Below are 24,011 nucleotides of genomic sequence, written 5' to 3'. Positions count from 1 at the left end.
CATTTGTATAGGTATCACAATTCAGGTGAAATATAGAGGTAGAGGATACATTGTACCTTTTATTATGTATATGATTATAACTCAGACACTGTCTGTTTATTATCAGGGTACTGACAGAGTGAGAGGCTTCGCAGATGTTCATAAACCGAAGAGAAATTCTGATCTTCCATTTGAACTACAAGGAGAGCTGGTCTAGAATGAGATGGTCAGAGCAAAGAAATACAGTATGACAAGGCTTGTGACTCACCAGTACTCACTAAGCTATTCAGATATTCAATACAGTGTTGTTGTTTTTTTTCTTTTTGAACATTATGGAACTTTGAGTGTTTGATGTAAAATGCCACATAATACAGTGTTTCTTTACTCTTTCCTAAAAGAAGGAAGGTGGCCTACAGGAAACTGCAGCAGGCAAAAGAAACCAGTGTAAGAGAAGCAAAATAGAACTTCTGAATAACTTAAAAAATGTGATCCCAATAACTTCATGCAATCCATAATGTTAACATGATGTTGGTGTATACACTTTTTTTACTGTTTTTAAAGCTCATATTTTGACCACCACCCTATTTTCTCTTCCCTCTCTGATCCCAGTAACGATAATGTCTTCCTCCCTGGACCTCGCTTTGTTCTTTCACCTTTACCCTCTTTCCTAGAGCATTACCGATTGTTCCTTCTGTGGCCTGCAGGTAGACATGAATCAGTCAGTTAGAGACAAAAAAACACAGACATTGCTGTGTTTGGCACTGGGGGAAAGCTACTTAAGCTTACAGTCCAACCGAAGCAGATATCATCCCTTTTTGTACCCAATTTGATGTAAAACATTTTCCAACATGTATCCAGATGAGAACCTGCAGACAGTGGCCTGTCCCTCTCTTGTCTCATACAAAAGAGTTTGAGACCTCACAGCTAGTCCATGGGAATCCCTACAACAGGATAGTACTGTGGCATTTAGCACGGTTATGTCTTCAGGAGGTAAAGCCACATCTAGGGCCAGACTGTAATCCAGTTTTCTCTGGGATTAAAGTTCAGCTCCCAGCATCAGTGTGAGAAAGAAACCGTGCTGAAGATTTGTCTCACTGAAAGTGGGCAGTCAGAGAGAGAGAGAGAGAGAGAGAGAGAGAGAGAGAGAGAGAGAGAGAGAGAGAGAGAGAGAGAAACAAGAAGAGTGTTTAGGCTAAGCTGCAACTTTGGCCATTGCTACAGAAATTGTCTCTTCTCTTACTTTGGTTTCCCTTTTTTTTTTGATTTACAGTTCAGTACAGTTCACTGAAGGCTTTTACTACATATCTTGTACAATATTAATAATAATGCTTATTTATAGGGCATTTTTTAAAGCCAAAGGTTCCTCACAGCAGCAATTAATTATGTTTTATAACATATAACATTAAAGCTATTTCACTTATATAACATATAAGTAAGACATAAATCATTTTAGTAATATAACAGCTCTATAAAACTGTATTTATGACACATGATATTATAATGCTCACCATCTTAGCATGTTAGTATGCTAGAGTTAGCTAATTAGTGAGTACAGCTATTGCAAAAGTCATTAATTTTGCAGGGAAATGGTCCAAAGTACTAGACAAGAAGTGGAAATTTTTTAATTTTGACCAAATAATGGTGTAACATCAACTGTTCGGGGAAAAGTAAAGGCATGCTTGTTAAAAAAAGGTTTAGAATATATGTTTTTAGAAGAGATTTTAAAACATCACAACTCATTTAAATAGGCCTAGTATCGTCAGATCCAGAGCCCAAGTATAAAGTGATGATATACTGCATATTCATAGCTGCAAACTGATGGCCGTCACTGACATTAACCCTGTAAACATACAGAACATGACAGGCCTTGTGTGCTTTGTGTATTGTTGTAACTTTTTTAAAGATTTACTGTGCAGAGATGAGTTACTTCCTCAAAGTTTCTGTTGCTTGCACAAATACTGACTGTTCCCTCATTATATCTGTACACAGCGCTGTTACGTATGTATCCTGTTTCTGCTTCTAGCTTCTGCTTATCGCCTCTAGCATGTTTCATTACATCATTCTCATGGGCATATACAGTTTGGTGCAAAAATTTGCATTCCCTTTTTTTGAAACAGTAAAAAGAGATTTGTTCATGTATTCTAAATTGAAAAGTATGATTTTTTTTGTTTGTTTGTTTTTTTGAGCTGTGATGATGTGGTGTACTTGATGTTATTTTACTTATTGTGCTATTACTGTAAAATACTCTTAATTTTGGAATAAAGGTTTAATTACAGAATATGATAGAATACATCTGTATCCTGGTTAGACTGTTTTCTTTGGAAATTTGTCCATGCTACAAAATGCTCCTTCTTTAATAGGGCCTGACTGTAGATAAATCTCAATGTTTCCACTGAGCTGCTTTCCCTCAATTAGGCTCACGATTCTCCATCATGAGCTGTCAAGGTATGTTTGTCTCATTACTGAACAATTGTTTAAGGTCCTGTCAAACTGACTGCTGTGTTCATACCAAAACCTGTTCATGATGCATTTATTTCAGCTCAGACAGGACTGATAATCTGCTAACTGAAGGTTTGACAGCTCAATACTGTACGTCAACTTGTATTTTTCGTCTCTTGCCTCATGAACATTTTGATAAGTTGGGTTCAGAAGAGTCTCACGGGAGCTTGAACAAACAGGCTGCATGAATGAACAATTTAATCAAAAGAGACAAAAAAATATTCCTTTCCCGCAGATCTAACTGTTTTTACATTCTTTTACCCATCTGCCTTTTTTGGGGGGGGGGGGGCAAATATAAGATTGAATAATACTCCTTTATCACTTTAACAGGTTGAGCTACCAGTGGGGTGCTAACTCAAATTTAACAAAAATTTTGGCAAACACCATCAGTGCTCTCATTACTGAGAATTTTCAATTTGAACTAAAGACAAATCAAATCAAAAGCAACCACAGGTTCTACAAATTATGACATGATTTTACTGGCAGTTATTATGACTCATTTTGTGGCTCTGCTCTCCTGTTGTTAGTAATAAAGATGTAATTTGCCCTTCAAGGTGGATGAAAGAAAGCAACTGAATAAATACACAGTAGAATAAATAAACAGTTGCATGAAGTAAAACTGGGTAAAGTAAAAACAATTAATGAATTGTTAATTTTTGATGGAAGTGGATCTGAAGGTACGTTGACATTAACATAATGTGGTAGGCTCTTGAAATATTGATAGCTTTGACTGTAGAGTAAAGTCAAAACAAAAATATGCTGGACATTTATTGGGCACACAGGCACTTTAACATTTATCATGCAAATCAATTGTACAGTTGTGGCGTTATTATATTTTTTTTCCACAACATATTATTTAATAAAATATTAAATGTATGCTGTGTGCTGCAGCCTATCCCAGCTGGGTTGTTTCTGCTGTTACACATATGTCCAAATGTGTGATGTTGTAGGAAATGTGCTTTAAGCAAGTCAAGTTTGGTTATACTTTGACTTTTTTTACTAATGAGGGTCAAAATGCTAGCTGTATTGACAATGCTTATATAAAGGTATTTCTGATTTCTTGCAGCAGCCATAGAAATGTGACAAAATGTTTGAGGACAAACTGATCCAAAAGCATCCCCAGCTCACTGGACAAAGAGTAGTGTGGATGAATTGCAGGCTTTGTCTGCAACAACAGTCTAGGCTTGTGCTTCTTGGTTGGGTCATGCTGATGGGTCACAGTCACACACACATGTCCTGTAGCCAGGTTGGTAATGTCACTTCTTAACCGCTATTCAGTGTGATAATCTTAGACCACTTACATTTTCTGTGGCATGTGATGGAGTTGGTGTTGGCGACTGTAGAAAGGAGATGTTTTAATCAAATCAGAAGTTTTTAAATGGTACTTATGAAACAGAATTGCTCCTTTAGATACTTGCCAAACAGGTTAGAGCTATTTACTATTTAAGAGCCACACATATATCACAGCATTCTCAGTGCCACTGCATTCAAAAGAAGATGGTGAATAATAGTCTTCACCAACAAATGTTAGAATTTCCACAAGTTGCAATTTTATGCATTATACTGCATTTTTGATGTGAATTCAAATATAAACATGCAAACAGACAGTCAGCTGTACAGGACAACAAAGAGACTGCTAAACTGCAGCTGGCATTCATACAGAGTGAGTGAGCGTGGAAAAACTGGGAGCCAGAGTACAAGAAGACCATATCATGAGAGAGTGTGGGTGAGCAAGAGAGCGAAACCCAGTTCTGACAATCAGATGAGGAAGTAGTGATGTTGAGCACATGGGTGTGGTTGGTTAGCAGTTACCCTTTCAGACGTGACATACAGGGAAGCATCGTGGAAGATGAGGCTGTGGATAAACCTCTGCACTTGGCCCTCTCACAGAATGAAAACTAAGGTAAGCATAAGTGCCTGGATGGATGACTAAATATCAGAGGGCTGAACGTGTGTTTTAGTGAAGCGCGCTGAAAGGAGATTCATGGAGGATGACGTGCAAATGGATGAACAGACAAACAGAGAGTGAGTGAGAGTGCTCGATGTGACAAACAGGCAGGCGGGTCAGGCTGGGTGAAGGGAAAGACGCCTGTACGGCCCTAGGGAATCAGGCCTCATTTTGACATATGCTCTGGAGTAAAATGAAGATTGGCATGACCTGCTAATCTGAGCTGTCGCAGCTCATGACGGCTACAGAAATTCACCTGTCACACTGTTCCAAGCCCAGAGGATGAGCTGCCACCAGAGCAGGTCAAAGATCAAGATTAATTTTCTGCCTGGGCTGGATTCAAACCGAGCCACTGGCCTAGAAATCCAACTGTAACCCTGCCTATCTTGTGTGTACCTGCTTAGCAGTTTTTTTTTTTTTGCATTCCCATTAATTCCTACACTATTGGCCAGGTTTTAGTCTAATTCTATTTTCTAGTGTTTTGTGTCAACATTTAGTTAGCGGAAGGAAGAAGTGTGTTATTCTACTGATTCAGTGAGTGCTGCTCACCGGCACAGTGTTTCCAGTGTTGTGACACATCCACCAATGCCATTTTAACTGGTTTCACTAGCAAACATAAAGAGTGCGATGAAGGTCAACAACAATTATACAGTAGTTTAGCAAAGACACGTGGGAGGACTCTATATGAGGCTTAACCTCAATCGCTCATTTTTAAAAAAAACCTACAGTTATGGTATGTGTGTCTCATAAAGCTTCACATTCAAAGTGACATTTTTTTTTCTTTTCATGTTGCCAGAGGAGTGTGGGTTATTGGCTGTTTGCTACAGGAAAAAGAAGAAGTGGCCATGTGCTGCTAACCTCAATGAGTGCATCTTCCTGTCGGTTAGACTGCACTTCAGGCTGTAGCGTGCATTGTACAAAATGTTCCAGAGTGAATGCTGTCTTACTTTAATCATTATCCTTTATTCTTTATTTTACTGCTTTTGCTTGTACTTGAGTCCTTAAACTACATTATTAACATTATTAGTGTTGCTTCTTTTAATTGACAGTGTCTTTCTGTGTACTGAAGAGCAGACATTTTGTGTGAATGTTTCCTACTGTATTTGCTCCAATCCTTTGCAAAATTGATCTGAAATATCAAAAAGGTTCTGAGCTACTTTGTAGATTGGATGACGTGTCTTACAATCTCATACCTTTCAATACAGTTTAGTGAGACACTAGTTGAGCTATACCATGGGTTATTCTTCACCTACTTTTATGTCTTTTTCTCATTATATGCTTTTTCTTCTCAGATTTATTTGTCCCTGACCCTTTTCCTGTTTGTCCTGTTTAAAGGTGAGTGCAAAAATTGAAAACCAAGTTTTAACTTAATAATAATATTTAGGTAATAATTTTCAATGAAAAATGTCATTGTATTGGAGTTGGATATTTGGAATCAGCTAGTCTATTTACACGGTTACAGAAGGGATTTACTTTGTTGCTTTGATACTTTTGGGGGACTTGTGAAGGACAATCTGACATATCAAAACTATAGTCAGCTACAAAAATAATCACAAAGAATAAGCAATTTTAAAGTGATTTTTAAGTCGGGATTTGAATAGGGATAAAGAATCAGTGTTACGAATATTGTCAGGGAATCCCAAAGATGGGGGGACAGTGTAATTAATGCCCTAAAAGGAAAGGAGGATGATTTTAAAGTCAATTTGATATTTTATGTGCAGCCACTAAAGTAGTTGAAGAGTAGGGGTGACATGTTGTATGGCGGGAGTCTGGATTATAATATGAGCAGCAGAGTTCTGAACCAGCTGAAGTTTATGGAGAAGCGTGTGCACCAGATAATACCAGATAACACAGCATTACAGAAATCAAGATGGGAAGTGACCAGAGACTGAGAGTTATCTGGACTCTGTTCATGTGCACCTCTGTCACCTGTGTCTTGGTCTGAGGTTTGGTGGTGGTTTTTCTCTTTCTTATTAGCTCTGTCACTGTTTTTGTTGTTAGTTGTTTGTCACCCGATTTACTTTTCGAATTGATTTCCCGCCGGTTTTGTTTGTTTGTGGTTTTGTTATTTTTATGTTTGTTTGTTATGTTATCCTTGCCCTGTCTGGTACTCCCTTCCCTCCTGGTTTATGTTTCCTTAGAATTTGTATTTAACTGTTGATTTTTCGTTTCCCCTATTTTAGTAGTTTGTGTTGTGTACTGATGACCCATTCAGCCAAGTCTTTGTTTAATTTGTTTGTTTCCTCCCTGTTTGTTCATTGTAATAAATTCACTTGCGTTTCGCTCTCGCAGTGTTTCTTTTGGGTCCGATACAAAACCCTGACAGTTTCAGTACTGTGTTTGGGATGAAACCCAGACTGAAAAGATTCAAACAGATTATTGTCAAGTAAGATGTAAGATGAGCATAGATCTGTGCTAAAACTACTTTTTCTTACATTTCTTTCTTAAATGGAAAGTGAGAAATTGGATGAAAGTTATTAGGTTGTTGGGGTCGGCACACGTTTTTAATTTTTTTTAATTGGTATTATAGCAGCTGTTTTAGGGGTGATGGAATAAGTCCAGTAATCAAAGGGTGGATTATCCTTATAATATAGGGCGAATGTAGAGATGGGTTCATGGGTTCATTAAAGTATCCCCGCAAAGTAGGGGTCTGGTAGAGCATCAGCACTAATTGGAAGGTGTTGAATGAGTAAACAGACAATGGCTTTACTGTCCTGGAGTCTCACATAACAATCCGGCTCTGTTGTAGCCAGAGTTTTCATAAGAGACACATTCTCGACTCTAGCTTCTGTCAGGAATACATCGCTGCATTGTTTGAGGAAGTCAGTGGGACAAATAGCACTTTCCTTTGTTTCTTCCTGTAAAGTGTACTATATTGAGGCCCTGCTATGAGCCTTCATCTGAATGTTTAGGTAATTAATGTGTCTGTTTTCTTCTGGCAGATACAAGTTCCACACCCACAGCTCAAATGGAAAACTTCTCTGCTTCAACTCCCAGTGGTACTTGTGGCTATTCTGGAAAATGCCTGTATTTTAATCTGAACCATTACAACCCATAATCACCCATAACTTAAGTACAAATAACATCATTTAATCAATCAATATCTAACTTTCCATCACCTTCGTGTATTTCTGTTATTTTATAGGCCTAACAGGAAAAACAGATGAAAACACAGTGACAACTATTAATGCTGTCTCCTTCACGGAAATTTCAAGTGTTGGACCAAGCACAGACATTATCACAACTTCACAATTTATGACCTCAAAAGGTGTGTATTCCCCCCCCCCCCCCCTTTCCAGCCAATAAAACACAAAAAAGCCAAAAACAAAACCCACATCAACCAAGTATAGCCCATACATGCTTAAACCTCCAGTTGGTGGAGCCATTGAGATTGTTTGGTAGATAAACACTGAGTAGGTTACAACATGTCCTCTTGCCCTTACATGTCTGTCTTTCCTTTCTATAGGCAAAGGCCTATAGAAAGTTTTCCCATCAAGAGTGCATAATGGTTCAAAAGTAATTATGAAGTAATTAGAAAATGTTAAACTCGCTGTCCTTGTTAATATATATAGAGGAGTATTTCTGCTGCATTTTACTGCACCAGGGAAAGAGAGAGAACTAGAGTGAGAGAGACAGACAGAGTGCTGATATGCTTTTAAAAGTGTCAGCCTAAATTTCCTCTGAGAGTCACAAGACTGAAATATTCAGAAATTCAATTAAAAGTGGAGTTCAACATAGGAGTGTACCTTGAATTTAATGAGAAGTAATTATGTATGGACTGGTATGGCAAAGATAAGGAGTCAGTGTGTCCCCGAAAAAAATATGTTTCAATAGACAATATATAAAATTATGCTTTGTATCATTAAGCTGTGTATTATAAACTTTTTAAAATGTTGAATACAAAGTAAAAGGGGTTCAGAAAAACAAAAGCCCAAGACAAAATGTTTTTACAATCTTTCTTTTTTCAGCATCGACAACGTCACCCACCCCATCCACAAAAGAGAGAACCCCCAACGCTAGGACCTATCAAGCTATTATCTCCGGTATCTAAAAATGTTCTACTCCACAGTTACCCTAAATGCCACAGGCATTGCAGTTTTATCATTATTTCAAGACAGACTGTCAGTACCAGAATTCCCTGTCTTGAGTGAGAGAAGATAGTTCCTCGCTTCCTCTCAGATTAACAGATTACTGCTTGATTGTACCTTTTGCAAGAAAAGATATTTATGCGCTTCTTTTCAATAGATAGAGGTTTGATACGTCATCAACAGCGTGTCAATGGGGCCAGTAGCTTTGTCATGCCATCTCTGACTGTTTCCTGATGATCATCTGTCTATTTTCGTCCTTTAGGGGCTTCCTGTGTTCAACTGTCAAACTAAATTCAGTACATTTCTTTCTACTTTTACTTCTTACAGATCCAAAGTGGGAACAAGATTTTACCTATGGTAAGAAGCTTGGCTTAACTGAGTTTTTCTGTCATTGTCCGTTGTGTTTGTGGTTGAGCATTTGACTTGTGTTTGTCTAGATTATAAGTCCCTGCGCCATGCTGGACTGACCATTGCAGCGTTTCTCTTCATCCTGGGCATAATGGTCATTAGCTGTAAGTGTTACTCTGAAGATCATTTTTGTGTAATTAAAATTAGCCACTCATCTCACAATTTACCTTTTCTCTTAACTTTAGGTGGCAAGGTCTGTCGGCTACCCAAGTGCCAGAAGAGGTCATCCAGGTAAGTATTTACAAGTAAAATCCTTAAACATGATGAAAGCTGACAGATAAAAGTAAATAACTTTCAGTCTTTTGTGCGTGAAGCTTAGCTGTGCTATCATGCTGCTGGGAAACTGCATTTAAGTAATTTATACCACAGGCTACTGGATGATGTATGGAAAACAATCAGTCACGTCAGACATATAATAGCTCAACAGAATGCTGACTAAAATATCACTGATGATTAATAGGTTTAAAGGATTATAATTAAATTGGGCGAAACAACAGCAGACCAACTGCCAACCATGTTGATTGTTTTCCTCATATCTGTGTTTCATACTGTACTTTAATTTCTCAAATAGTGTTTGATTCTTAAAATCTTCTGCATGTTTATTTCACAGGTCGTACCAAGTAGTCCAAAGATAAAGAGAGAGAGTTTGTGTGTAGCGATGAACGCACAGAGCTGCAAAACACCAATCGGAGTTCATCAGAGGAAAAACACTCAACCAACACCTTATAACTTGTGTGTGCATGTGGACTGACTTGCTGTATGCTGCTTAGTAACAGTGTCATAGAAATAAACTGAATAAACAGAAAAAACATTAATCATGCAGACAAGTGAAAAAATGTGGAATCATCACCCACTTAACCTTTGTGTTATTTCTGTCCTTAGCAAAACTACACTTGAGAAGTGACTATTTATCTTGCCAAATAATGAAGAAATTACTCATATTTTAATCACACATTCAACCATGAAGCAAGCTTGGTTCTAATGACATTTGTATTATATAACTGATAACACCACCATAGGCAGTGTCTCACAGCCAGGATTATTATTAAAGGTTATAAAGAAAAAACCCACAGCTTTCCATATTTGACAACCTCACACGTTTACTTTTGATCTGGATGTAAAAATGAAGCTGGGTCACTCTCATTTTTCATTCTATGTACACTGTCAATCTTAACAAAAACGTGATGTTTAGTAAGGGGTTTCTAAGCCTCTTAGTGGTTCTATGCTTGTGAGTAAAGCTCTAGATTAAAAAAGATCCACTGGCACATTATCTTCGCATCTTTATGGAAACAAACTGAGACAGACTAAGCACATTTTTTATAACAGATTTAAAATCAAAATAAACACAATCCAGAATTTAACATACTGTAGCAACATAACTGCTGCAATTGCTTTTGGAACAAAGGAGATTTCAGCTGTACAAAGGTTATTAATTTATATTCCACAGTCGCCTACTGTTTCCTTTGAAACGGTCATTTATTGCATACTCAATTATATCATAAAAACCAGTGATTGTCTTTGGTGCAAATATTACAAAGGGTTAATCTCCACACACAAGTATACAGTATATAGGCATAATGTATATATTAAACATTAGGTCCCAGCTCAAATGTTTGTTTTGCTGCACTGACAATAAAATACAAATACTTTACATAAGTTTTTTTTGGCAAATATATGACTCCCACCCACCACAACTTCTAAGACTATTTAGTCATTGTATCACATATTTAGCTGAGGGACAACATAAAATCAGTAAATTTGTTGATATATAACATTTCTATACATTATAATATAAGACTTAGAATAATCGCAGGAGGTCATACAATGCATTTAGCTATTACAGAAGTGAACCGGCCAGTTTCTGGGGGGGGGGGATACATAGTGTCACAGCAGAGCCTTTAAAAGAGGGAATAGTCAAGAGTTTGGTTTATATACATAGATCAGGCAAGAATATATTTGTTTTTGTTTTGTTGCTATCAAATCTGGTATCAAGTTTATTGATTTAGACACTTGGTTAAAATATTCAAAGAAAAGACTGCTACATCCATTTGTTGTTGCATTGTAAATTGTTTGAAATAGTAAATATGTCTAGATATGAATAGACCAAACAGACATTAAAAAACTGAAATGTTTTGTAACACAACCTTCATCCAATTGTTCTCCCTTCAAACTGCTTACCCACTTTTAGGGGCTGAGTAGGAAATGCTATACTCCTCGAAAAACAGTTTAAACACAGTGCTCCATGTAAAGTAAAACAATGCACAAACAGTAATCACATCTGCCAATCTGCTTGTCCGTGTTAAAATAAACTGAGATGCACCATTTAAGAAGCACAGAGCTACAGTCACTTTGAACCTGGATGATGACGTAAAAAACAATTGTTTTTGCTCTGAATCCTGGACTGGAGCCAAACCCTGCCCCCAGCAGTGACAGAAAGAGCCAAGTGAGTTTCCCTTTGACAAATCCAATGTTTAACCTGTTGTAGCCATTCCCAGTGTTGCTGACTCCGTAATAAGTGATCCTCATGAAGCCGCAAATGAAAAACCCCTCTTTAAATAGAGTGTGGTTCATTCTCTGTAAAGACCCCTACTCAGTTTGGAGCAAATAAGGCAAGGAGTGCCTTGGGTTGTTGGATAGAAGGCTTTCCTTCCTGGGACATGATTGATTTCCATTTAAATGAAAACGGAGAAGCCATCCTACTCCATGTGAATGAAACAAAGGTATTGCTGTTATTTTTCTCCAATCATTCCCAACACTTGATTCGATTTGTGAGATTTTACCCTTCCTCCCGCCAAGCTTTTCTCTAACCATGTGTGAGGCATTAATCTAACCCTCTTCAGCATTCAGAGACATATTTACAATCTGCAAGACTAAAGTGAAAGCCTTTTAACCCCCACAAAAAAAAAAAAAGAAAAAAAAGAAGTGGAAAAGAAAAAAATTATTGTGGACAAGGTGTTCACATTGGCCACTTGTTTCTTTTTTACTGAGTTGGAGATGAGGAGGAACAGGTTTTTTTTCTTCCTATTGCACTGCCTTGTGTCACTACTAATGAGCCAGGAACAGAAGATGTCAGATGAGTGACTAGGACAATGAAGTGAGCACTAGGTTGGCTTAGTGTGGTTTGTCTCACTCAACCAACATTTCACTCTGACAGGTCTGTTCCACACGCGCCAAATCTAATGAAAATACAGTTTCACTGTCTAGCTAGTGGGAATAATTTCTTATTTCACGTAGCTCTGGCTGTGCTAAATTATCCCTTTTAACAAAAGAAGCTTTAAGCCATATTCACTAGCTTTGATTTGAATTCCTCAAATAGAATCCAATTAGAAGGTTTGAATGTGTTCCAAATGTCCCAGGCTAAACCGATGTGAATTACAAACAGCTGGGACAAACAAAAGTATACAACAGTTAGAAAAAACCCACACGATATACTGCATAGGTTCTGACAATATGTGCAAGAGCATGCAATGAATGGAGGGTGAGAAGCAGGCTGTGCAAAGATGGTTAACTGCTGAGTCCAAGAGGGGAGAAGATATGGCCTGGTGAAACACTCCTCTTCTGCCTGTGTGTTATAGGATGGCTGCACCACCAGGAATTAGATGGCCTCCTTCTTGTCCTGCTCTGTAGGCACAGAGTAAATCCTGAAGAGAGAGGGAGAACATGAAAGAAATATAGGCAGAGGGGTAACGAGATGAGGTGAGACAGGGCAAAGTCAAAAGTATGTCATCTTTAAGATATTTTTAGGCTCCTTCTCAGTTTGTTAGCACAAACATACAAAAAAACATGCAAGCCTGTTGAAGTTCAGGAAATGGCACGTCTTCCTCATGCTGCAGGGCTCTGACAGCTGCACAGTGACTGCATCACCTCAAAACACAGCTCATCCCCAGGTGGGACTTATAAACCTGGCAAGGCACTGTTGATCCAACAACCAAAGGTTGCTGTGTGATTAAGCCTCTTTTCAGCAGAGCGATCAGTCAGCACCAAACACTGCAAGACCTGACTGCAGCCCCAGGAGGCAGTCTGTAATCCTATGGAGGAATTTAACCCATAGTAGTAGCTCTCCTGCTGCCTCAAAATCCCTAGAGACCAATTTGAACTGTGTAACCTTTCTGAGCCAACTTGTAGGCCAGGTATTACTTCACCCCAGAACAAAAGGAACTGATTACTCTGCAGAAAGCCTTACTAGAGTTAAGTGGTGAAAAAAAAAAAAAAAAGATAACAGAAAAAAAAAAGTGTGCAAGAGAGACAACGTGTAAAGTGCAATTGTCTCTCTGCATAACTTGTTTAGGCTGTTCTGCAGTCCGACTGCTGATGACAGATTGTTGTCAGGACGCCAGGACCATGTTTACAGACATGTTTTATTCCTGAGTGGAGTCATTCAGTTCGGCCACAGTACATAAGGTAAGCTTTGGAACAGGTTAGGTCCTGTCCTATTTGGTCATACAGAACCAGTAGCACTGTCTTAAGGCTATTGTTTGACGGCTAAGATACAAAGAGCTAGAGGTGGGGAGTGTTCAGTGGCAGCGGCGGCGGGCCTCAGGCTGTAATACTAATTGCTGTACAAGCTGCGGCAGGCTTAGAGGGGCGGATGCTGGTTGCCTTTTGCCACCTGAGTGTTTTTCTCGGGTTTTGATGCTGACGAATTGGACGAAGCAGGAAAAATTGGCAAAGCAGCAGAAAAGCTGTTACCCACCAGACTGGTTCTGTCACCTGCAGGCTGACTTAGTAGCAAGTGGAACATGTGCTTCTTAGTAAGGCACTGATAGACTGAGAATTGACTATATAAAGAAAATCCATGCGTTTCACGGGTAGATTGTGAAAATAAAGAACATAAGACAGTATACTTCTATCAATGTAAAGATATTTGACCTTACCCTTGCTGCCGATTGTGCATGCGACGTCTCACCAACAGTGTGGCTGTGAGGAAAAAAAAGAAACAAAAAAACATTTAAAAAAAAAACAGCTACACAAGGAAAAAGTTTAAATATTAAAACCTTCAGAATTCACACAGGAACAGCAGTGATTCTGAAAAGATTCGCAGCATTGTATTTGAAAATCACCATTTCACATTTGATTACTTTTATCTGGAGAAAAGTATACTTACTGACTATTGCTACAACTGAAAGAGCCAACACAGTTGCAGCTACTACAATGATGATCACTGTGAGCTTATCTGAAAGAAAAAACAAAGTTGTATAAGTGTATTAAATATGCATATACATATGCTGACATGATACCAGTGGATATAATGATACATTTTTGAGTATTATAAGTTTTATAAAGCATACATTTAAATTATAAGACACTCATGAAAACATGTGACTCACCTTCTCCTTCTCCTTCACTTTTGGCTTCATTTGCAACTTTCAGATCGTTATATGCGACTTTACGCTCTGAACGATCAAGGTAACCTGAAAAAGTGAAGTTATGTTGTAATAATGTGAACCAAAACCTTCACTTAGTTTCATGTACGTCGGTCGATTTTGCCATTTTCCTTTTAACCATGCTAACTGGTTTCTGGTTCAGCGCAACTCCAGACAATGTCCAAGGCTGATTTCTCTTGACATTGTCTGGAGTTGCACTTGACACTGTCTGGAGTTGCACTTGACACAGCGGGAGAAACTCCGTTCATGTGTGTGGTCAGTGCACATACATAGGTATTTTGTTTACAGCGCATCAGAGCCATGAGCATTCATCTTAATTTAAAAAAAAAAAAAGGGATAAATTCCATGTAATATCAGGAGCGTCTAACTCCAACATTTGAGCTCTCACATGCACTTCCTCTGGACAAAGTCAGGAGTATTTCAGAGTTTCTGTGCATGTGTGAAAGAGGCTTAAGTTACATAGTTGATTATTTTGACTATAGTGTTGTCCAACTTATTTAAAATGTGCTTAAGAAATTGAAAAATATGTGGACTTAGCAGTTTGTGTCTACAGAGAGAGAATGGGTTGAGGTTTCAGAAGAATCGTAGCTCTTTGCAAAAAGACTGCTTCTGAGAGCTGGCTGCTGCTTTTTTTTTAAACATCTGTAATTCTATCAAATGTCCATCAAAGCGAAGATGAGGAGTGACAGAGCGATTTGTGAAGAGAAAATGGGAACGCCAATGTTGATTAGCTGACTGGCAGGATGGCGGAGATGTCAACGTGTTCACTGGCCTTTCGGCGGAATTCACAGGGCCCCTCCAGGGAACTAATTGATTACATTCAGGGCTTAATGGTTGTGAGGAACGAAAGGCAAAGGGGGCACAGGCCATCACGTATCTCACTAGACTAGAACACCCTACACACAATGCTGACCCACTGACAATAATTACATAGGCCATAACCATCACATTCTCCTCCATCCTCCTCTGGACAGCTCTCATTACAGTGTTTGTGAGTATGACGCAGATTATTGCTGTTCTCCTATACACTCGGGAAAAGTATAGTCACTCACCTAGTGTCGTAAAATCTTCATCATCGGTTTCTGTAAAATGGGTAGAAATCTGATTATTGTTTTATATTATATTATTATTCTTGCAAATATTATCACTGTTGTTCTAATGTACAGTAGCCAGGATATAACCAACACCTTTGATCTTTTAACAATTTAGGGTCAAAAAGTGGGAGAACCAAAAACAACAACAGAAACTCTAAATAAGGATCAATATTGTACATAGACAGCCAAAACCATTTGAGATGTCTAAACTGCAATAGCTGCAAACAAGAAACCATTCCCGCAAACAACTGAATACAAATATGGGTAAATATCAAATGAGGAAGGGAAACCAGTAAAAGAGAAATGGGCGTTTCAGGAGAAAGTTAATACACAAAATCATTGTGCCGTGGACATAACTAAGGAAGCGATTGACACTTGACCAGAGGGTTCTATTTTTAATCTACACGTCATGTTTTGAGGCGTTCTGTTTGACATGAAGATCACTAGTCTATGACAAACATGTCTGGTTCCAGCTTTAACATCTGTTAATTACTTCATATATTGCCTGAAGGTCCCACCAAGCTAACCAGAAGTCAAGAGGGCACAAGATGTTTTAAAAAGAAACAAGTAAAAACAAGCAAAGAACCAGTGAATGAAAAATCCTTTCAAAACATATAAAGAAAATATGTTCTTTGTTGGTGCATGTGGATGTAAGCTTTAAGTTGGTCAGTTTAATACGAGATTTAAATTGTATTTTTATTTGAGCTAGGCCCAGATTTACTTAAAGAACCAGCTCCATGCTCTTGTTGATAAGCTTAACAGTTGGTCTGAGCTGAGGAAACCTTCATGTAGTATCCCTGTTTTTGTTTGTTAAACACAAAAGATGGGTTACGTACCGACATCACCAGAACCTTCTCTCTCATCCGAAAGAGCTGGGAAAAAAAGTAAAAAATTAGAATCTAATCACAATACTGTGATTTTTAATGTTTTTAAAGTTGAAATATTCATCACAACTCTGCTCCAGAATGCTGCTACATTTAAGAGTATATTCATATTTGGAACATTTGATGGAAGCTATTTGCTGTTTTTTTTCTGTTGCTATATCTGTTATACCGAGAAAGCCATAGGAATATGGTTGTTATATTTGCCATGCATGCTTTGCCTTAATGTTATTCTTCTGTTTCTTTTGAGATAGCACATTCTCTTTTAGGGGGTTGTATAATTCAAAAGGGAGCGAATACATTATTCCTGTTCAATATAGCGCAGAGAGTGCACATACGTAAGTAGGTGAGAAAAACCTGTTGGCGCAGGGATGCAAAGACCTTGATTAGATGTTTATCACCTGAAAGCATCAGAGATGAGAACATACCAACTCGCAGCAGCAGCAGACACAGGAACAGCAATCGCATCATCTTCAAATACTGCAGGGGGAAAGAAAGCAAGTTAAAAATAACCGTGATTAATATTCAGTGATTGATGTGTGTGGAATCTTGGTTGTTTTGGGATGGAGACAGGGTGGGATAGAAAGCTGCAATGCTGTCTATTATTGGGGCTTGTCTCTTACTTCGGGTTTCAGTATCACATACTAGAAATTATGGGAACGGTACAATTTCTAAGCCAGTCAGCCCTTTGTTATTCCAAGTGGTTCAAGAGTATACATGACAATCTACATAGTGATCTGAGGTGAGTGGTGACAGGGTCAATGGAAACAACCTTTCCCGTAGCGCTCAGCAGAAAACTTTGTTCTGAGAATTCTGTCACCGTCAGCTGGCAACAAGTGTCTATTCACCATTTTTTTCCAATCTCTATCCAAAGCCCAAGGGCAATGCCAGAGGTTAAGCAACACAAAGTGTCCAAGGAGGGCCACTGGTAGAGGCGAGAAAAAACGATGGGCTTCATTTACCTTTAACACATACTCATCTGTCAACTTTGCCTTATAACAGAAACGCTGTGATTCACACAGATTCCCTTTTCTGTGTGTTGTTGTTCTTAAGGGAAAATCTTACAACTTCCTTTTAGCAAAGGGCACAAAACAAATTCTACCTCTGCTCCCATTCACAACCACCAAGATGTGAAATGCAGATGTGCTTACTCCGCCAAACAAAGCCCCAGCTGTATCCAACACAATATGAATGGTGATATTTTTAAATGGGAAAACATGGGAATGACTTCTCTTCCGGTCAATGTCCCAGTTGAAGCCTCATTGGTTAGATTTATCCACTGAAATTGGCTTGGGATCAGGAACCAGTAGTCATACTGTACACAGAGGGAGTTGTGCCACTGACCTTTGCACCAAATGTTATAATATGGGCGGCTCTTCATTGTTAGACATGCCCATTGTGTCCTTGTTTCCTCTATAGTTAATGACGATGTGAAAAGGACTGAGGTGACCTGCATTGTTAGGGTGCAGATTACAAAATTAAGCTTTGAGGGACCGCAGCACACCCACCCTCACACCTCAACTGTCGACTACAGTTTCCTACAGTGAGCATTAATATAATTTAGGAAGTGGATTATGCTCACCATTTGGCAAGTAGATTCCAATTACCATATCTGGCAAATAGAAGTGATAAAGAAACGAACATGTCATCAGGCATGAAGACATTGCGCAACGTTAGTTTTTTAAATAGGTTTATTGACAGTTTTATTAAATACGTGGGCATCAAGAATCTGGCCATGAGCTGTAATCTTATTTATAAATGCTGCCATGGTAATTCATGTCTATAAACTTAATGGGAGAAAAATCTCCACAGGAACAAGTATGACACAGTCCACAACAAAATTATGTTGATGCCAAATCAGCAGCACACTATCAAGAACTGTTCTGGTGACTCTAAGTTGGGGGAAAAAAAGATGCTAATCACACCACCGAGGCTGATTGGAGAGGGAGTGTCATGTGGGCTGTTCTGGCCTATTGAATAGCAGCAGTAATTCTCAAAATGCAAACAACCTAAGAAGCTGCAAATAAAACCCCCTTCTTTATCCAATTTGCTGTTCAGAGTCGCTTTGGGTGAAATAATAAGCTGATTCAATTTGGAAATATTTATCAGCCCAGTCCACAGCTCTTGACGCCTGTATTATTTTTCAGATTGGGTAATATATTCTTGTACATTTGAATCCCGATTGGTTTAATACCCGTCGCAATTTGAAACATACAATAAACAGTGGCTTGCTTATAAATAGACATGCCAGCTGCCTTTTGGTTAGAGATGCAAAGATTATAGATTGCAAATGCAGAAACCTACAAATCAAAAGTGGAATGCTGTGCTGCAAGGAGGCCATATACTGTTCTGTACTATTGCTGGAGGGTGAATGCATCTTGCTTTTGTTCCATTTTTCCACTGACAGAATTAACCCTGTACCTCACACTCGTTTGACGAGTCAACAGGACGCCCAGATCTTGTTTACTAGGCTTCATTTAAATGCATACATTCAATACACAAACAAATACACACACAAGCTAACTACTCACTACATGTACAGAAACAGCAGACACAGACTTCTCACTGTTTTGGCAGTGTGTCAGATATCATGCCTCTGCTCAGACACTGTGCACTGCTGACAGGAGTTTGACACCAGTGATAACAACCAGTAACATGCAAAGATATATGAATTATGGCCTAGAGAGTTCATAGAAAAATAAATACAAGTAGGAATAATAGGGAGAAAGAGGGGAGAAGATAGCAAATCAAAAAGTTTATGATTACTGTGTAGGATGTGTCAAAGCTAAAATAGACTTCTTCTAACAACAACGAAAAAGAGATAGTGGAGAGGAGGGAAAACCCCAACCAGATATGCCACTGGAGGGCAAAATAAAAGAAACTAATTATAACATTAAATAAAGTGAAACTCACATTACCTCAGTTGGTGACACACATACCAGTGATCCACAATGGGTAAAAGTGTTAGATAACTAAGCAGTCACTTAGACTATAAGTGGTGTGTGGATGACTTGGAGAGAATGTGAGGGAGTCTGACGATAACTCACGTCTCAGAGATACATATCCTGTACTGACCATGCCCCTTTCTCTCTCTCCATTTCTCTCACACTGCATGTAGTGGTAGAAAAATGTTATCTGTTAATGCACCCAAGAGTGGACAAGTATGGTTCCACATATTTCTTTAGCATTTACAACTTAATACAAACCAGAGCAGAATTAGGACATCAAGGACTCTGGGCACATACACCGCAGTTTTACTTTTTTATCTGATGGAGACCAAGCTATTATCCCTTTGTTTTGTTAACAGGACTATCACAAGACCCATCCTAGTCACATCGAGGGTTTTCCACAATCCAATCTGTATGAAATGCAGCCTCATCAGTCCTCCAAGAAACACAAGGAACACACAATGGTTTAAAACTCTGCAAAAGAAAATATGTAAAAAGGTTCAGGGAAGATTCAGTGCTGCTGATTGACCCCTGATTCCTTGGCATACAGCCTGGTTAACTGCAGAAAGGGGCTTTGTTGTTTATTTGCAGATGAATATTTAAGAGCAACAAGGCACCCGGGAGCAGTGAACGTCCTCACAATCTTGCACATACATAAGTGAGATAAGGGCGCTGCAGTGTGCCAAGTCAGGCTTTTAAACTCATGGTGCCCCTATACCTTCTGCAAACTGCCGCGTTTCCTAGTCACTCAGTACATTTGAGTGGATGAAATCAAGTAGTTCTCGCACTCACTTGCTGTTTTACAGACAACAGCTGCTGTTTGAGCGGAGATCTCCCCTCCACGACGCCGAGGATGCTACAGATAACTTACACTCTACAACTGCATTTGGATGGACTTGCTGAATAAGCCTCAGAAAAATCGAAAGAAGGAGGAAAGATCGTGAGAACTTTGCACTGCAGCCAAATGGTCGCTTCTCAAAAACGACTGTTAACATGTCAAACAACAACTATTTACCTGCCACGTGTAATCCCTTTTCGTGAAAATACGGTTGTGAATTAATATCCCCGTGTTTCCTTCTCGGTGTCTGCCCTTAAACTTCACACGCAATCACACGCCTTTCGCTTGGATGATTAATATCAGAGTCAACTCGTTAACAGGAAAAGATGTAAGTTGCCGTGCGGCCCTAAGTCTTCAGTCTTCTCACCTACAGGGGATTCACAGCCACATCATTTACCGCTGAACTGCCGCCGAACCAAACTGCTTCTGAGTAAAAGTTTTTGCTACTGCGGAAAATATGTTCAGATATCAATTTCCTGAAAACAAACGCTGAGGTGCTGCCTGTGCATGAATGAACAGCACTAATGTAAAAGTAAAGTGGAGACATATAGCAGATTAGGTGGGAGACTAAGCAAGGTTAATTGTTCTTCTTTTCTTTCTTTTTTTAACCGGGCCAAAACTTGAAAACAAACAAACAAATAAAAAGTACACAAAAATGTTTAGAATAAAACTTCCTGTAAAATTAGAAGTCCATTAGTAAAGCTGATGACTATCACCGGACAGCTGCAGCCAAATTAGACCACGGTGATGCGCACGGAGAGAAATTTGCTACTTTAAAAAACTTTCCCTAGGCCTAAAAGTATTAATTGCATAGAAAATAAGGTTGATGCATATATTTAATTCAACCGCTTTTGCAGAGTGCAGCCTACTCATGCTCCATGTGTCGCGCTTAGTTGAGTGCAATGTTTAATTGGCTATTGTTCGTGGGTGTTGAGCTGTAGTTACAGTCAAAGATTGTTTACTGAGATCACATAAATTCATTCTGTACTCCAGGTTTACCTTAACTCCCACTTCCATTGGTAATTTGCAGGACGCTTGCAGTAGTATTGTCCTCTCTCACCTGCAAGACTCAAGTCTCAGCAATTGTGTTATCCAGCCTGAGAAGTTCCAGTTGTTTTGAGTGAATGGGGTGCAGCTATGTCCTGGCCCTTGGAACAATAAAGCCTGCTAATCTCTGCACTGTTGAAGGGAATTGTGGTTAGTAATTGGTGTCTTAAGAAACCCTCTTTGCATTGGGAGGTGCACCTGTCCTCTTAAAAGCCACCACACCAACAGCCAGTTTGCCATCTGCTGCTGATCTTGTAGTGCCTTAAAATATAACCTTTTAAACAGTTTTATAGTAACCACTTACAGCAGTGGCGATTCATACAATGTCAGCTTCTGTTTAAAGATCAACCCCTAAAAAAGTTGCAAAAGTTATGCAAGTAACCCAGAATGTAGGCTTAAAAAAAGAAACTTACATTTAAATGATATTGTTCAGGGTCGTTTTCTATACACCGCTGGTATGTTGTTGCTCCCACGCAAAGATCCTTGTTATCATGGAAACTGCTGGAGTGAGTGTGTACGTTAATACAGGTGTACTCAGAAAGGAACCAGGAACTATGTTCTTTATTGGCTGGTGAGCTTGTTGAAATATGACACCACTGGTCTTATCTCTGTTACACAAGTGACATACTGTGCATACTGGAAAACCTGCTCACTGTCAACAGTGAATACACGGCTGTAGATGCAATCGCTCTAGTGCAAATGTGTTTACGATCATAAAAGTGCTGTCACAGTTATCATTGTTTGTTAACCATGTTTTTCACTCCATGTGCACATTTCCTGCAATTGTGATGTGTGAACATATTCAAATGTCTTATGTTGATTAGTAATGTTTGATGAGGTTCTCCGTTTGATTTGTTTGTTTGCCATAGAGTAACTAAACAGCCACTGGTGTTTGGCTCTTGATCGGTCAGAGAGGTTTCACCTTTTATTCTCTACTGTCCCATTACTCCTAACTTCTACCAAACTGTTGTTACCCACATTGCAACCACCTATAGTGTGTGCAAGTTGAATATACAGGGGAGCTGCAGAGTGTGTATCCTCAAAGTTCAGAGAGGCTGGAAGGAAGCTGATCTGTTGGGGTTGGGGTTGGTTTTACTTGCTCCAAACCTGCATCTCAGGATTGCCTGTGTGGATTTGCTGAACTGAAACCAGTCACGCACTGGAGTTGTGATTACATCATCCCTCCCTTGGTAAACAGGAGTGTGTTGCACGTTTCTGTTGGCAATACTCTCAAATCTGATCTGCATGTCACTACAAACAAAAGAAAAAACATCCCTTTTAGTGGCATTGTGAAGGTCATGCCAGTTTTGACCACGAATAAAATCCACATTCACAGTGACACTCTTCTTGAACATTTTTACTTCAACCCGTACTCTGGAGATTTAGGGTCTGGTTTTATAATTCTTCCAGAGCCAACTTTTCTCAGTTGCCTGATAATGCAGCTCTCATTCCTCTTTCCACAGACACAGACATTGGACACCAAGTACCATAAAGACAACTACATTTATGTTTGCAAGGAAAATATGTGCTGATGCTTCTTGAGTGACTTTATATGATTACTATTATTATTGTCTCATTAATCGGTTGCAACAGATGTATAGTCACTTTAAGATGTTTTTCTTCGCTTCTTGTAAATCTTAGTGTTGAGATTTCACCTCAAATTTATAAACTGCCATTTTTGCCTTTCACTTTACAATTAATAGCCCACGATCAGGTGGAAAGAAGTTTAAGTTTGCCTAATCTATTAAATCAAATTCCATAAAGAGTCAGCATTTGCAGCATCTATAGGCTACAAGGTTTTCACACCTGGATTTTGGAAGTTTTTCCCTTTTGTTATGGCAGATCTTTTCGAGCTCCAGGAAATTGGATGGAAAGCTGTTGTGAACATCTTCCCCTCTCAGATTGCATGCAATTTAGTGCAGATTTCTGTCTGCATTTGGTTGGACTGTTTGTCAAAGTCCAGATTGGCTCTCATGTGCCTTTTACACAGAGTGGCTTTAAATATCCCCCCGTACCATAAAGGCCTTATTGACTGTAGTGCTGCTGAGATGGTCATCTTGCCAGCAGGCTATCCATCTTTACAAAGGACTTCTAAACCTCTGTTAGAGTTGTTTGTCACTTTTCCCATCAAGTCCCAGTCCTCCATGCTTACTCCTTTTGGCAGGATGACCAGCTATAAAGAGGCCTGGTGGCGATGCTAGTTTCAGTTTCAACATATTTTTAAAGAATTTTTAACATATTTTTATTTTCAAAATATGAATTTCATGTAGATTGATTAGACAAAAGGGGAAATGTTATTTATTACAAATATACAATACAATGAATGCAGAAGTGAGGCAGACTAAATACCCCCTGTAAACTGAGTTGCACTGTGGTTACAAACGAGAGTGCTGTAAAACCACTTTGTTCTCTGAATCTAATCTGTTCTACAGATTAACAGCCAAAGCATATTTGTACAGTGCAACTGTCACCACCAGACATACAGAGCTAACGAGCATAGTTAGATAGTTAGTACTTATAGTTAAATACGACAAAATTCAAGTTAGCATAAACTCATATTGGTAGATATTTGTAGTTGTTTTATGTGTTCATGTTTATTTCTGATTCTGAATTTATACTCCTAGATCGATAGAAGAACATGCCCCTTTTATTAAAAAAATGGTCCCTGACCCTGCATTTAACATGAAGCACCATCTCTAGGTTGAAGTTGACCCAGAACTGTGTGGAGTCATCTGCTTCTTATCCACATTGTGATCAAAGCTCCTTAGATCTCATTGGCTTTGATGGTACTCATGAGACCCTTCCATGGTGGTGAACATTGGCACATACTCCTGGCTTAATTGCAGTTGTTTTGTTTAATGTCCAGTTTGCACTCAAAGCCAAACCAAATATTTCCT

General features: G+C 38.9%; 3 protein-coding genes across 8 annotated transcripts in view; 2 read left to right on the top strand and 1 right to left on the bottom strand.

Moving 5' to 3' along the window:
- nphs1 (NPHS1 adhesion molecule, nephrin) overlaps nt 1-2,242 on the top strand; it is a 35,678-nt gene extending 33,436 nt beyond the window's left edge. The window contains exon 30 of the mRNA XM_067511836.1: nt 107-2,242. Coding sequence (XP_067367937.1) covers nt 107-196 — 90 coding nt within the window. The 3' untranslated portion in view covers nt 197-2,242. The remainder of the gene's footprint in view (nt 1-106) is intronic.
- Nucleotides 2,243-4,170: 1,928 nt separating this feature from the next.
- fxyd5 (FXYD domain containing ion transport regulator 5) lies at nt 4,171-11,130 on the top strand. 4 transcript variants are annotated; one of them, XM_067510379.1, is made up of 9 exons: nt 4,200-4,381; nt 5,719-5,761; nt 7,369-7,425; nt 7,572-7,694; nt 8,395-8,469; nt 8,842-8,871; nt 8,952-9,026; nt 9,108-9,153; nt 9,533-11,130. In XM_067510379.1, exons 1-9 carry the CDS (start codon nt 4,328-4,330, stop codon nt 9,555-9,557), a joined length of 528 nt encoding a protein of 175 aa, XP_067366480.1. In that variant the 5' UTR covers nt 4,200-4,327; the 3' UTR covers nt 9,558-11,130. The 4 variants fall into 4 exon arrangements, with proteins under 4 accessions (XP_067366484.1, XP_067366483.1, XP_067366482.1 ...); XM_067510382.1 differs by lacking the exon at nt 8,395-8,469 and having other exon boundaries at nt 4,187-4,381; XM_067510381.1 differs by lacking the exon at nt 5,719-5,761 and having other exon boundaries at nt 4,191-4,381; nt 7,369-7,453.
- si:dkey-262k9.2 (uncharacterized) lies at nt 10,221-21,644 on the bottom strand. Of its 3 annotated transcripts, XM_067510384.1 has the most exons (9): nt 21,528-21,644; nt 21,067-21,246; nt 16,710-16,761; nt 16,237-16,272; nt 15,359-15,388; nt 14,250-14,333; nt 14,027-14,095; nt 13,797-13,839; nt 10,221-12,563 (listed from the first exon to the last, which is right to left on the bottom strand). In XM_067510384.1, exons 2-9 carry the CDS (start codon nt 21,082-21,084, stop codon nt 12,518-12,520), a joined length of 378 nt encoding a protein of 125 aa, XP_067366485.1. In that variant the 5' UTR covers nt 21,085-21,246; nt 21,528-21,644; the 3' UTR covers nt 10,221-12,517. The 3 variants fall into 3 exon arrangements, with proteins under 3 accessions (XP_067366485.1, XP_067366487.1, XP_067366486.1); XM_067510386.1 differs by lacking the exons at nt 21,067-21,246; nt 21,528-21,644 and adding an exon at nt 20,245-20,771; XM_067510385.1 differs by lacking the exons at nt 21,067-21,246; nt 21,528-21,644 and adding an exon at nt 19,200-19,348.
- Between the last annotated feature and the right edge of the window lie 2,367 nt (nt 21,645-24,011).

Source organism: Channa argus, chromosome 7 (genome assembly GCF_033026475.1).
Source record: "Channa argus isolate prfri chromosome 7, Channa argus male v1.0, whole genome shotgun sequence".
Taxonomy (NCBI): Eukaryota; Metazoa; Chordata; class Actinopteri; order Anabantiformes; family Channidae; genus Channa; species Channa argus.
Note: the sequence above shows the minus strand (reverse complement) of the source record. Positions and strands in the feature narration are given on the sequence as shown.